General features: G+C 35.0%; 1 protein-coding gene across 1 annotated transcript; it reads left to right on the forward strand.

Annotated features, from left to right (window-relative positions):
- Positions 1-1,028: 1,028 nt before the first annotated feature.
- On the forward strand, positions 1,029-12,558 carry LOC141685153 (uncharacterized). Its single transcript, XM_074490273.1, has 5 exons — positions 1,029-2,060; positions 2,797-3,342; positions 3,397-3,432; positions 3,580-3,786; positions 12,223-12,558. Exons 1-5 carry the CDS (start codon positions 1,029-1,031, stop codon positions 12,556-12,558), a joined length of 2,157 nt encoding a protein of 718 aa, XP_074346374.1.
- The last annotated feature ends 765 nt before the right edge of the window (positions 12,559-13,323 follow it).

Raw genomic sequence — 13,323 nt, forward strand, 5'->3', positions numbered from 1 at the left:
ACTCATACATCTTAATTACGTCAAACTTTTGACTTCTCTTAAAAGGAGCTACAGAAATACCGATACTATACAGGTACAACAGTCATTAATCCGTGATTTCTGATGATGCATTAAATAAGTTTACAGCAAGTCAGATTGTTAGTTAGTTAGATAAGTATTAGAGTTTTGTTTAATGTTAACTTAGTTAACTCGATAACCTTTGACTTATCTTTTCAAAACAAACTCTATTTTGGATAAACCTAATCTATTTCAATAACCAATCTTTATCAGGTTTATCTCTTTCAAGAAACATACTAACGGATTACTGGTTTATACTCATTCAAATATTTCAAACCTAATCTTATCTTTTATTATCTTCAAAAGAGTTTGATATACAATCTATCCGTTACATTTTTTCTATATATAACCGACTTGATGTTTTCCAGAAACAACACAACTCTCTGCACTTTCCATCTTACTCTTTTATGAGAAAAACACTCTCTTGATTACATACATTGCTTATCCAGTTAATTAAGAGATATAGTCGAGTTGTAATCTTTCACATTCTATTCTTTGTACTCGAAAGGTGTATTGTATCACTTGTCCCGGGTTGTAGGAGGTTGATTACAAGATCAAGGCCAAGTAGCTGCGTGCTAGGGAAACATTTCTTTCAAGTGGGCCAAGTTTGTAATCAAGGAAAGTTTGTAAGTACTTTGTTTTAAGTGGATATAATATATTCTCTATGCTAGTTGGCATGGGGACTTGGATGTAGGCCATAGACTAGGTATAGGGGCCGAACCAAGTGAAAAACTCTTGGTGTTCTTGAATTATTTTATTTCAGCATTGCACGTTTCAGTTTCTGCAATTTACATTCTGCTGTCAAATAGGGTCTGTCTCATTTAGATTCAGTCTGTCTCATTTGCAATAGAGACTGTCCCATTTGTAAACAGTCGTACTTTAACTGTAATTCGATTGTGCCTACGAATTTCATTTGGTATCAGAGCAGGTGTATTTAACCTGTCTTTTAGTGACTGTTTTGCTAGCGATCCATGGCGCAATCAGAACGTGTGTCAATTAATATCCCTCCTCTCTTAATTGGAGCTGAAAATTACAATGACTGGAAATTTCGAATGAAGATCTTTCTTCAGCGAGATGCTTATGAATGTGATGCTGTTGAGAATGGCATAACTATTCCCATGAAAGAGGGAAAGCCAAAGCCTCTAAAGGATCTGTCTCCTGAAGAAGTCAATGCTTTGAACTACAATGCTAAAGCCATGAATGCCCTTCTAAGTGGAATGGCTGCAACAGAACTACGCAAAGTTTCTGCATGTACTACACCTAAACAAATCTGGGATACTATCCAAGTTAGCCACGAAGGAACATCTAAGGTACGTGAAGTGAAACTTAGTATGCTAATAAGTGATCATGAAGCTTTCAGGTTGGAACGAGATGAAAGTGTCAAAGATGCTCAAGGAAGGTTTTTGACCTTGATGAATTCTATCTCACTACTCGACAAGATCATTCCTCAAGCTGAAATCAACAGAAAAATCCTCAGAGGTATGCCTAAGAAGTTCTCCTCAAAGGTCACCATCCTTCAGGATTCTCCATCCATATCAACTATGGAAACTCTCACTTTATTCAGTGAATTAGAGGAATTCGAGAACCAGATACATAGATATGATGAAGAAGATGAAGCCCCCAGGAAAAAGACTTTAGCTCTTAATGCAAATGCAGGTGATTCCTCTGAAGATTCTGATGAGGAGATTGCACTTCTCAATAAGAAGTTCCATAAATTTCTGGCCAAAAAGATTGCATCTAAACGACCCATGAAGTCTTCATTTCCAAAGAAAGAATTCAAACCTAATTCAAGCAAGGAAAGCAAAAATAATCAAAACAAGGATGCATGCTTTGAGTGTGGAAAGAAAGGTCATTTCAAGAAGGACTGCTACAAGCTCAAAGCCAAAAAGAAAGCTTTACTCACATGGAGTGATGATGATTCTGAAGTGGAGATTGACTCAGACGATGAATTAGCTCAAATATGCTTTGCTGGACTTGAATATGACTCTAGTGACAATGATGAGGTACTGTTCAAATTAAAAAAAATTCATATATATCTCAGGATGTACTAACCTTGTAAACTCAAAATAGAAAGTTAAAATAAAAGAATGCTTATCTTAAACAAGCATTGAGTGAGGTTCTTAATAAGGTTGATGATTCCACCAAAGATGAATCCTTAGTAGAAGAAAACAAGCTATTATCTGAGAAGGTCTCTAAGCTGAAAGAAGAAGTCAACTACCTCAAGAATGAGATCGAGATGAAAGATGCATGTCTTGATGCATTAAAGAAGGAAACTTTTTCTGCCTAATCAAATGCACCTTCTGATTCTATAGTTCCTGAACTCGAGCAAAAGGTTGCCTAGCTGGAAACTGATCTAGCCAAATGTTTCCATGGAGAAGGAACCCTGAATGCCTTACTTGCCAAACAGAAATCTTCTCTTGACAAAGAAGGTTTGAGGTATGGATCAGCCAAGAAGAAAGTCCAAAGTGGCTACAAAAGAACTCCTATGAAATACAAGATGCCTTATGAAAAATGTCAAGACTGTGGCAAATCTGGTCACACTAATTCTGCATCTCGGTTATGTGGTATAAAGGGCCACGATCCTAACTCTGTAACTAGATCTAAATCTGTGCATAAATTTGTTAATATTGTTCGAATGTGGATTAAGAAATCTGACAGGCATTTATATAAGATTTATGATACTAACATTCAAGGACCCAAAGTCATGTGGGTACCTAAGAGATAAAGGATCTTTTGCAGGTATGCTTTAAAGTCCATGTTCCTCGAAACAAGTGGATTATTGATAGCGGTTGCTCTCGTCACATGATTGGAGATAAATCAAAGTTTCTCTCATTAATCGCTAAAGAGGGAGGCTTAGTTACTCTTGGAGATTCCAATACCGTACGTATTGTAGGTAAAGGTACCATTGGTAACGACAAGTTTGCTATTAATAATGTTCGTTTAGTTGATGGTCTAAAGTATAATCTTATTAGTGTAATTCAGTTAACTGATGTTGGTCATAGTGTTAAGTTTGATAAAGATGTTTATTATATTGGTAATAAAGCTAACGAGTTTGCATTAGTAGCCAAAAGAAAGGGAAACATCTTTGTGTTAGATTTTGATGAGCAGCAAGAAGAAATCTGCCTAGCTAATGTTCAAGAACAACAGAATCTGTGGCATAGGCGTCTTGGTCATGTTCATATGGATCTACTTCGAAAGATATCTTCACATGAGTTAGTTCGAGGTTTACCAAAGCTAAAATACAAGAAGTCAGAACCATGTTCAGCTTGCCAGCTTGAAAAACAGGTGAAAACTTCCTTTACTGTTAAGAATAAAGTATCAACTTCTGTTCCTTTGCAGTTGTTACATCTAGATCTCTTTGGTCCAGAAAGATATGTAAGTTTGGGAGGTAAGAATTATGCTTTCGTTATAGTAGATGATTACTCTCACTTTACTTGGGTGTTATTCTTGCGTACTAAAGATGAAGCTTTTAGTGAATTCAAAGATCTTATTACTAACCTTGAGACTAAGTATTCTTTAAAGCTCAAGACTATTCGTAGTGATCGTGGAGGAGAATTCGAGAAAGATTTCATAACTTTCTGTAAAACTAGAGGCATTACTCATGAATTTTCTGCCCCACGTACTCCTCAACAAAATGGAGTTGTTGAACGCAAGAACAGAACTCTACAGGAAACTGCTCGTACTCTTCTTCATGAAAGTAATCTGCCACGTAAATTCTGGGCAGAAGCGGTAAACACTTCCTGTTATGTGTTAAATAGAGTGCTTATTCGTCCTATTTTGCATAAAACTCCTTATGAATTGCTTAAGAATAAAACGTCTAACATCAGTTATTTTCGAGTATTTGGTTCAAAATATTTTATCTTAGATACACAGAACACTCGAGGAAAATTTGATGCTAAGTCTGAAAGAGATATGTCCTAAGTCCAATCATGTATGAGGATTTAGGAATAACTTTTATGTAATCTGTTTTGATTTCATTGATATTAATAAAAGACTTGTTTTGTTTTTTTATTGCGGGCTCTATCTATTTAAATGTTTAAATAAGATATACCACCGTTTAGAGTAAAGTTTTTTATGGATTGTGATGAGATCATAATAATGAGACCTAAAAGATGATAACTCTAAACTTAAATAGTTCCTGGTCGTAGGATTACTAACTGGTAATTAATAATCCGCAAAGATCGGTACATACTATGCTTGCTTCATTATGAAGGATGTATGTTCTCATAGACATTTGTGTGGTGACACTATAGCTAGTATGTAGGTGCTTATTATAGAATAAGTTCACTGAACATGACTCACACAGCTGAACAACTGATGGAGTTCACTCACGTGTCAGCAGTTGTTCACATAGTGATAGTTGTACAAGTATCCTTAGACTTGAGGTCATCATAGTCATCTTGTGTACACTAAACTATGCTTTGGTTTAGTTCTTAGTCTCAAGGGACAATTATAAGGGCTCTACTGGGTATAGAAATTTGTACACGAAGATAGTGTATGATCAATAAAGGATCTACCCCTTCCAGTGTAGGAAGAGAATGTTCAATGCTGATCAACTTATGTTAGTTCAGGAATCTCTGGCCAGAGTGAATGAAATTACAAAGGAGTTTCTAATTTACATTAAATAGAACTAAGCATAGTGAATGGGAAAGCAAGTGATTAAATAAGATAGGCTTGACACAAGTTCCATGCCTTGTATTTAATCGTGACATTGCAGGATAGAAGGAATTAATTGTACGGTAACTACTCACTGAATAGGTTATTAGTATTCTAAGCAGTGAATTCGTATTATCCGGATAGTCGCGATATGCTGAGAAGTATCCCTCACGATGTAGAATAAATATGATTAATTAATTAATCATATTTAATGAATTAGAGAATTTATATAAATAATGATAAAATAGTTTTATTATTATTTATTTCTACTACCGGCTTAATATTGAACCTACAGGGTCACACTATAAAAGAGAATGATTTAATGGTGGAGGAATTAATTAATAATGGCTGATAATTATTTATTTATGGAATAAATAATTAAATGGCAAATTTAATAATTGATTAAATGAGATTTAATTGATTATAAATTAATTAAGAAAAGGTTCTTAATATTATTAATTATGAATTTAATTTTTGGAAATTAAATCAAGTGAGAGAATTATTTATAAAGAGTTTAGAAAAATGATTAATAATTAAAAGGTGTTTTAATTATTGGTGAGAATAATAAAGGGTTAATAATAATAATATTTTATGGGAAAATTTTTAGCTGAAAATTTTGCCTATAAATATACTATTATAAACCCTATTTTTGCCTAAACCAAAAAGATTTACAAAACCCTAATTCTCTACATCTCCTCCTCCTTCATTACATCGTTTTCTTGGTGGATACCGGTGGAGTGTTTCACACTTGAGGAGCAGCTGCTAAGGATCTCCGTTCATCGTTCTTGGATCGCTATTAAAGACCTCCATCTTTCCATTAACGTAAAGCATCTTAAGGTAAACATACTGAACTATGAATTAAATATTATTTTTTTCGCATGGATCCTGCGGAGGTTTTCAGTTTTTTTAAGATTAAATTTACGTTTTCGCTACGTTTATGTGCTAAAAACCCTTCAATGGCATCAGAGCTATTTGTGAAAAGTTTTTAATTCGTTTATGTGTTTAACTGTTTTCGATATATGAGCATGTACGTGATTCACCATGATTTGATGTTGATATAATATGCTTATATATGTATGATTTTGAATATATGATATTAATGTGAGTTGTATAATCATAAGATGATTATGTAATCTGTATATATACTGATATATACATGATTGTTCTAATTATGAGAATCATATTAGATATGGATTCTGAATTGGTTGCTGCAGATTTGCTGAAATCTGGGTCTAGTGTCCGATTTACGCAAACGAATACCCTATTCCATAGGTAAAGGAGCGTCTGAACAAATCTGATAGCTAAAGCTATCAACGACTCTTCTGTAAGGCGTTTGACGTCGTTTACTGCCCGTAAACAGTGATTCTTGTTTTTCTAATTTGATTCTGATTTTTCCGATTTTTGTCATATTTTCTTTTTATGATTAGATCATGGATAATATGATATGTTAAGATCATATTATGTGTTTTAACATGCTTTTATGTGTTGTATGAGCATGTTGGATGATTATGGCCTTTCGACCTTAGTGTAATGGTTTTGATTTTGGTTTTAAATACGACTTGCATGTCGTCAATCTTTGTAATCATAAATCTCGAATGTAACTCGAGTTATTCTTGTAAGTTCATTAGATTAGTTTTACTTTCAATCATGTAATGTAATTGAAGACTCAAGAAGGATATCCAATGGAGGTGATACAAAGAAGAAGACGAGGCATACAAGAAGTCTAAACAAAGATGAAGACTTATGTAATAAGTAGTTGTATTTATTTCCATCACCATATTAGATTGACCTTGATCTTTATCATAAGCTTGATAAAGATCACATAGGATGGGGCCATAACCAAACACATTTACTTTATTACACTACATTTACTTGTTTATTTAATTTTTTATATGAGATATATGCCTATATTTACCATGCGATGATAGATTTAGGTGAACTTAAATCAATATAAGGCGTGCTCTAGAAAATCTAGAATAGGAATCGTTTCTTGCCTTAACAATAATATTATGAATACGATCATGAGATTCTTGTATTTATGAAACACGTAATTGAATATGAATTTTCAATATTGAGAGAAAGGATGATTCTGTCAACAACAGATTTCTATCTGTAAGAAAGGGTTATTAAGTGACGCCTCTTGACAATGCTCCACCCGATCTGGGAATCATCTGATTATCGATTATTGATTTGAAATATTTAATTTAAAAGAAAGAATCTCTTTATAATATGATTATGATTGTAAGGTAATATAATCCCTCTAAAATTATATAATATCAAGTAGTAATTGGCCAATGACATAACGGGCTTGTGTCGGTCATAGCCTTCCAATATGGTAGAAAGTGGTTCTTATTTTTAAATCATTGTCGTTTCGTGCTACAGCCGAGGGCTTTGATTTCGAAATAAGAAATACTTGTCTATTACATAGAGATGTGTACATTGAATTAGAATCTAAAGGTCGGTACGTGCCACAGCCGTGGGCCATTGAAGACTAATTCAATTGTACGAAATGTTGGGTTAGACTTGACTTAGAATATTGAGTTTGTTGTGCCACAGCCGTGACTCAATTATTCAAGAGGCTAAAGTTATATTAGGGAATAACATAAGATGTAATTGACAAGAGTTGTCTGCCTATTAAACATCACATGACGTTTCGTGCCACAGCCGAGGTTGTGTATTGGAATGTAGGATCCCTGTTCCCACTAGCATTATGAATGCTTAATTTTCACTTAGGGGGTTGAATAAATTAGATAAACTAGTGGGAGACACGTATGAATAAAGACTCGATTCATATAGTGTTTTGAAATGAAATTGAATATTTGCTAAGTGTTGTTATGTGTTTATCATTTACAGATTTACTATATTCGTCATGTCTTCTGCACTGTCACTCCGGAGCATACTAGATGCTCACAAGTTGACTGGTCCTAATTTAGCTGTTTGTTTTCACTGTAACAAGTTGGGGCACTGAAAGAGGAACTACAATGTTTACCCTGCAGAATTGAAGAAGAATGGTAGTGAGACTACCGCTTCTGATTCAGGCATGTTCATGATCGAAGTTAATATGTCACTAGGTCAAATTTCTACTTGGGTATTAGATACCGCCTGTGGTTCTCATATTTGCAATTCGTTGCAAGGACTAAAGGGAAGTAGGACTCTTGAAAAAGATGAGGTGATTCTACGTATGGGCAATGGAGCCAGGGTTGCGGCCATATCTGTAGGATCATTTAGTCTGCATATGCCTACGGGCAAGACTATTATTTTAAATAATTGTTATTACGTTCCCTCTATTGTGAGGAATATTATTTCTATTCCTATGTTGGATTTGGATGGTTTTTCATTTATTATTAAGAATAATGAATGTTCTATCCTTAGAGATAATGTTCTTTATGGACGTGGTATTTTAAATAATGGTCTGTATGTATGTGACATAGAACATGATTTACTTCAGATTGTACAAACTAATAAAAGAAAACGAGATGATGAAAATCTGACCTATTTATGGCACTGTAGGCTAGGTCATATTAGTGAAAATAGACTGCGGACATTGCATAAGGAAGGGTTACTTGACCCCTTTGATTTTGAATCATATCTTACATGCAAGTCTTGTCTATTGGGTAAAATGACCAAATCTCCATTTAGTGGACATGAAGAGAGGGCTGCAGATTTGCTAGGATTGGTACACATAGATGTATGTGGACCAATTTCTACGCAAGTCATGGGTGGATTTTCATACTTCATTACTTTCATAGATGATAGATCTAGATTCGGATATGTGTATTTGATGAAACACAAGTCTGAAGCCTTTGAAAAGTTCAAAGAATATAAACATGAAGTGGAGAAACAAACCAAACACAGTATTATAACTCTTCGATCAGATCGAGGTGGTGAATACTTGAATGGAGAGTTTCTAGATTATATCAAAGAAAATGGTATAGTCTCCCAGTGGACTCCTCCATATACTCCACAATTAAATGGGGTATCTGAAAGGAGAAATCAAACTTTGTTAGACATGGTTCGGTCCATGATGAGATATGCGAATCTTCCAGTATTCCTATGGGGTTATGCATTGGAAATCTCAGCATATTTACTGAATAAGGTGCCTTCCAAATATGTTCCTTAAACACCATATGAGATATGGAAAGAAAGGAAACCGAGTCTTAAACACATTAAGATTTGGGGATGTCCAGCTTATGTCAAGAAAGTTGACCCAGATAAGCTGGAATCTCGATCCGTAAAATGTAATTTTGTGGGATATCCTAAAGAGACTTTGGGGTATTACTTTTACAATGATCATCGGGTGTTTGTCTCCAGGCATGCTACCTTCTTGGAAAAGGAGTTTATCCTTGAAGGAAACAGTGGGAGCAAAATTGAACTTGATGAAGTTTAAGAAGCACAAACTACTACAGATGAAGTGGAAACACCTGTTCAGACTGAACAACCTTCTGTGGAATAGCCCATTCGTTGGACAGGGAGAGTGTCTCGCCAACCTGAGAGGTATTATGGCTTTGTCATTGAGAATGACAATGAGTTGTTAATCATTGATGATGACAACCCTGTGACCTATAATGAAGCTATGAGTAGTGTTGACTCAGAGAAATGGCATAATGTCATGAAATCCAAAATGGAATCTATGTATACCAATCAAGTATGGACTCTGGTTGAGGCGCCTGAAGGTGTTAAGCCTATTGGGTGCAAGTGGGTATACAAAAGAAAGATTGGAGCAGATGGCCAGGTGGAGACCTATAAGGTCAGGCTCGTGGCAAAAGGATTCAAACAAAGGCAAGGGATTGACTTTGATGAAAACTTTTCGCCTGTAGCCTTGTTAAAATCAATTCGGATTTTGCTTGCGATTGCTGCTTACTACGACTTTGAGATCTGGCAAATGGACGTGAAAACGGCCTTCCTCAATGGGAACTTGAGGAGGAAGTGTATATGACACAGCCAGAGGGTTTTCTTTCCAAGAGAAATGAACACCTAGTGTGTAAGCTGCTGCGAACCATATATGGTTTAAGGCAAGCTTCTCGTAGATGGAACATCCGTTTTGATGAGACAATCAAAAAGTTTGGTTTTATCAAAAACATAGATGAACCATGTGTCTACAAGAAGGTTAGTGGGAGCGCGGTAATATTTCTTGTATTGTATGTGGATGACATACTTCTTATAGGAAATGATATACCGATGCTACAATCAGTCAAAGTATGGCTATCAAAGAACTTCACGCTGAAGGACTTGGGAGAAGCATCCTACATTCTCGGTATGAAGATCTATAGAGATAGATCTAGAAGAATGATAGGTCTTACCCAGGGTACATACATCCAGAAAGTGCTTAAAAGGTTTAGCATGGAAAACTCCAAAAGAGGTCTCATACCGATGAGCCATGGAGTGTCCCTTTCCGAAAAAATGTCTCCTAAGACACCTGAGGAAAGAGAGCGTATGAGTAAGATTCCTTATGCTTCAGCAATAGGATCTATCATGTACGTGATGTTGTGTACAAGGCCTGATGTTGCTTATTCAATTAGTGTGACGAGCAGATATCAGTCCAATCCAGGTGAAGACCACTAGAAAGCAGTGAAAAATATCCTTAAGTACTTGCAAAGGACTCAGGACATTTTTCTTGTTCTTGGTGGTGAATCTGAGTTAAAAATAGAGGAGATGTCAACGTCGAGAGAGTTGACACACATAACAACGTAGCAGACCCACTCACAAAGCCACTTTCTCAGAGTCACTTTGATCGTCATAAAGACAAGATGGGTATTAGATACCAGAGTGATTGGTTTAGTACAAGTGGGAGATTGAAACAGATATGTCCTAAGTCCAATCATGTATGAGGATTTAGGAATAACTTTTATGTAATCTGTTTTGATTTCATTGATATTAATAAAAGACTTGTTTTGTTTTGTTTTTTTTACGGGCTCTATCTATTTAAATATTTAAATAAGATATACCACAGTTTAGAGTAAAGCTTTTTATGGATTGTGATGAGATCATAATAATGAGACCTAAAAGATGATAACTCTAAACTTAAATAGTTCCTGGTCGTAGGATTACTAACTGGTAATTAATAATCCGCAAAGATCGGTACATACTATGCTTGCTTCATTATGAAGGATGTCTGTTCTCATAGGCATTTGTGTGGTGATACTATAGCTAGTATGTAGGTGTTTATTATAGAATAAGTTCGCTGAATATGACTCACACAGCTGAACAATTGATGGAGTTCACTCACGTGTCAGCAGTTGTTCACATAGTGATAGTTGTACAAGTATCCTTAGACTTGAGGTCATCATAGTCATCTTGTGTACACTGAACTATGCTTTGGTTTAGTTCTTAGTCTCAAGGGACAATTATAAGGGCTCTACTGGGTATAGGAATTTGTACACGAAGATAGTGTATGATCAATAAAGGATCTACCCCTTCCAGTGTACGAAGAGAATGTTCAATGCTGATCCACTTATGTTAGTTCAGGAATCCCTGGCCAGAGTGAATGAAATTAGAAAGGAGTTTTTAATTTACATTAAATAGAACTAAACATAGTGAATGGGAAAGCAAGTGATTAAATAAGATAGGCTTGACACAAGTTCCATGCCTTGTATTTAATCGTGACATTGCAGGATAGAAGGAATTAATTGTACGGTAACTACTCACTGAATAGGTTCTTGGTATTCTAAACAGTGAATTCGTATTATCCGGATAGTCGCGATATGCTGAGAAGTATCCCTCACGATGTAGAATAAATATGATTAATTAATTAATCATATTTAATGAATTAGAAAATTTATATAAATAATGATAAAATAGTTTTATTATTATTTATTTCTACTACCGGCTTAATATTAAACCTACAGGGTCACACCATAAAAGAGAATGATTTAATGGTGGAGGAATTAATTAATAATGGCTGATAATTATTTATTTATGAAATAAATAATTAATTGGCATATTTAATAATTGATTAAATGAGATTTAATTGATTATAAATTAATTAAGAAAAGGTTCTTAATATTATTAATTATGAATTTAATTTTTGGAAATTAAATCAAGTGAGAGAATTATTTATAAAGAGTTTAGAAAAATGATTAATAATTAAAAGGTGTTTTAATTATTGGTGAGAATAATAAAGGGTTAATAATAATAATATTTTATGGGAAAATTTTTAGCTGAAAATTTTGCCTATAAATATACTATTATAAACCCTATTTTTGCCTAAACCAAAAAGATTTACAAAACCCTAATTATCTCCATCTTCTCCTCCTTCATTACATCGTTTTCTTGGTGGATACTGGTGGAGTGCTTCACACTTGAGGAGCAGCTGCTAAGGATCTCCGTTCATTGTTCTTGGATCGCTATTAAAGACCTCCATCTTTCCATTAACGTAAAGCTTCTTAAGGTAAACATACTGAACTACGAATTAAATATTATTTTTTTCGCATGGAGCCTGCGGAGGGTTTCGGTTTTTTTAAGATTAAATTTACGTTTTCGCTGCGTTTATGTGCTAAAAACCCTTCAAAGTCTACGGAAGGAATTTTCTTGGGATACTCTACTACAAGCAAGGCTTATAGAGTTTATAATTCTATCAAGCATAAATTTGAAGAATCTATCGACATTACCTTAAATGATTCTGCCTTGAAGATCTCTCAAATTGAAGAAGATGTTGATGATCAGTCGTCTCATTCTCAAATGAGACAGTCTCAATCTCAAAAGGGTCAAGTTTCTCAGGAAAAATCAGATTGTCCAAGAACTCCTGATTCATCTAACTCTTCGGGAAACTCTCAAGACTCTCCTCAGACTTCTGATCAATGGTCAAATGACTCTTTCACTTCTCAGCAAGGAAACTCTATTCAATAAGAAATGAGACAGTCTCATTCCAAGTCTCAGTCTCAATCAAAAGAGACAACACTTATTCCTTATCAAGCACACAATTCTAATGAAGTGGAAATGAGTACTATCCAACTGCCAAAGTCTACCAGAACAGTTAAGAATCATCCACCAGATAATCTCTTTACAGATTTGGATCAAGGAATCTCTACGCGAAGCAGACTTCATAACTTATGTGCATTCTGTGCTTTTGTTGCTGAATTTGAACCGAAAAATGCTCAAGAAGCTGTTGCAAATGAATGTTGGTCAGTTGTCATGCAAGAAGAATTGAACCAGTTCGAACGTTGTCAAGTCTGGGAACTTGTCTCTCCTCCTTCTAATGCCAAAGTCATTGGTACTCGTTGGGTTTTCAAGAATAAGAAGGATGAAGATGGTAACATTATTCAAAATAAAGCTCGTTTAGTGGCTCAGGGATACAACCAACAGGAAGGAATTGATTTCGACGAGACATATGCCCCTGTAGCTCGTTTCGAAGCTATTCGGATTCTAATGGCATTTGCAGCTCACAAATGATTCAAGCTTTACAAAATGGATGTTAAAAGCGCATTTTTAATTGATCATCTTAAGGAAGAAGTTTATTTGAAGCAGCCCCAAGGTTTCATTCGTGAAAAATATCCTTACTATGTCTATAAGCTCAAAAAGTCTGTCTATGGATTGAGACAGTCCCCTCGCTATTGGTATGAGCGTCTCAGTCAGTTATTGCTAAAGAATGGTTTCACTCGTGGTACACTCGAT

Source organism: Apium graveolens, chromosome 9 (genome assembly GCF_009905375.1).
Source record: "Apium graveolens cultivar Ventura chromosome 9, ASM990537v1, whole genome shotgun sequence".
Classification (NCBI taxonomy): domain Eukaryota; kingdom Viridiplantae; phylum Streptophyta; class Magnoliopsida; order Apiales; family Apiaceae; genus Apium; species Apium graveolens.

Bases quoted from the DNA above. Each gene is read 5' to 3' on its own strand.
- LOC141685153 (XM_074490273.1), top strand. From the start codon at position 1,029: ATGGCGCAATCAGAACGTGTGTCAATTAATATCCCTCCTCTCTTAATT. The intron at 3,433-3,579 runs GTAAGTTTGGGA...TATTCTTTAAAG, and splicing joins TCTTTGGTCCAGAAAGATAT to CTCAAGACTATTCGTAGTGA. The intron at 3,787-12,222 runs GTAAACACTTCC...AACCCTTCAAAG, and splicing joins GTAAATTCTGGGCAGAAGCG to TCTACGGAAGGAATTTTCTT.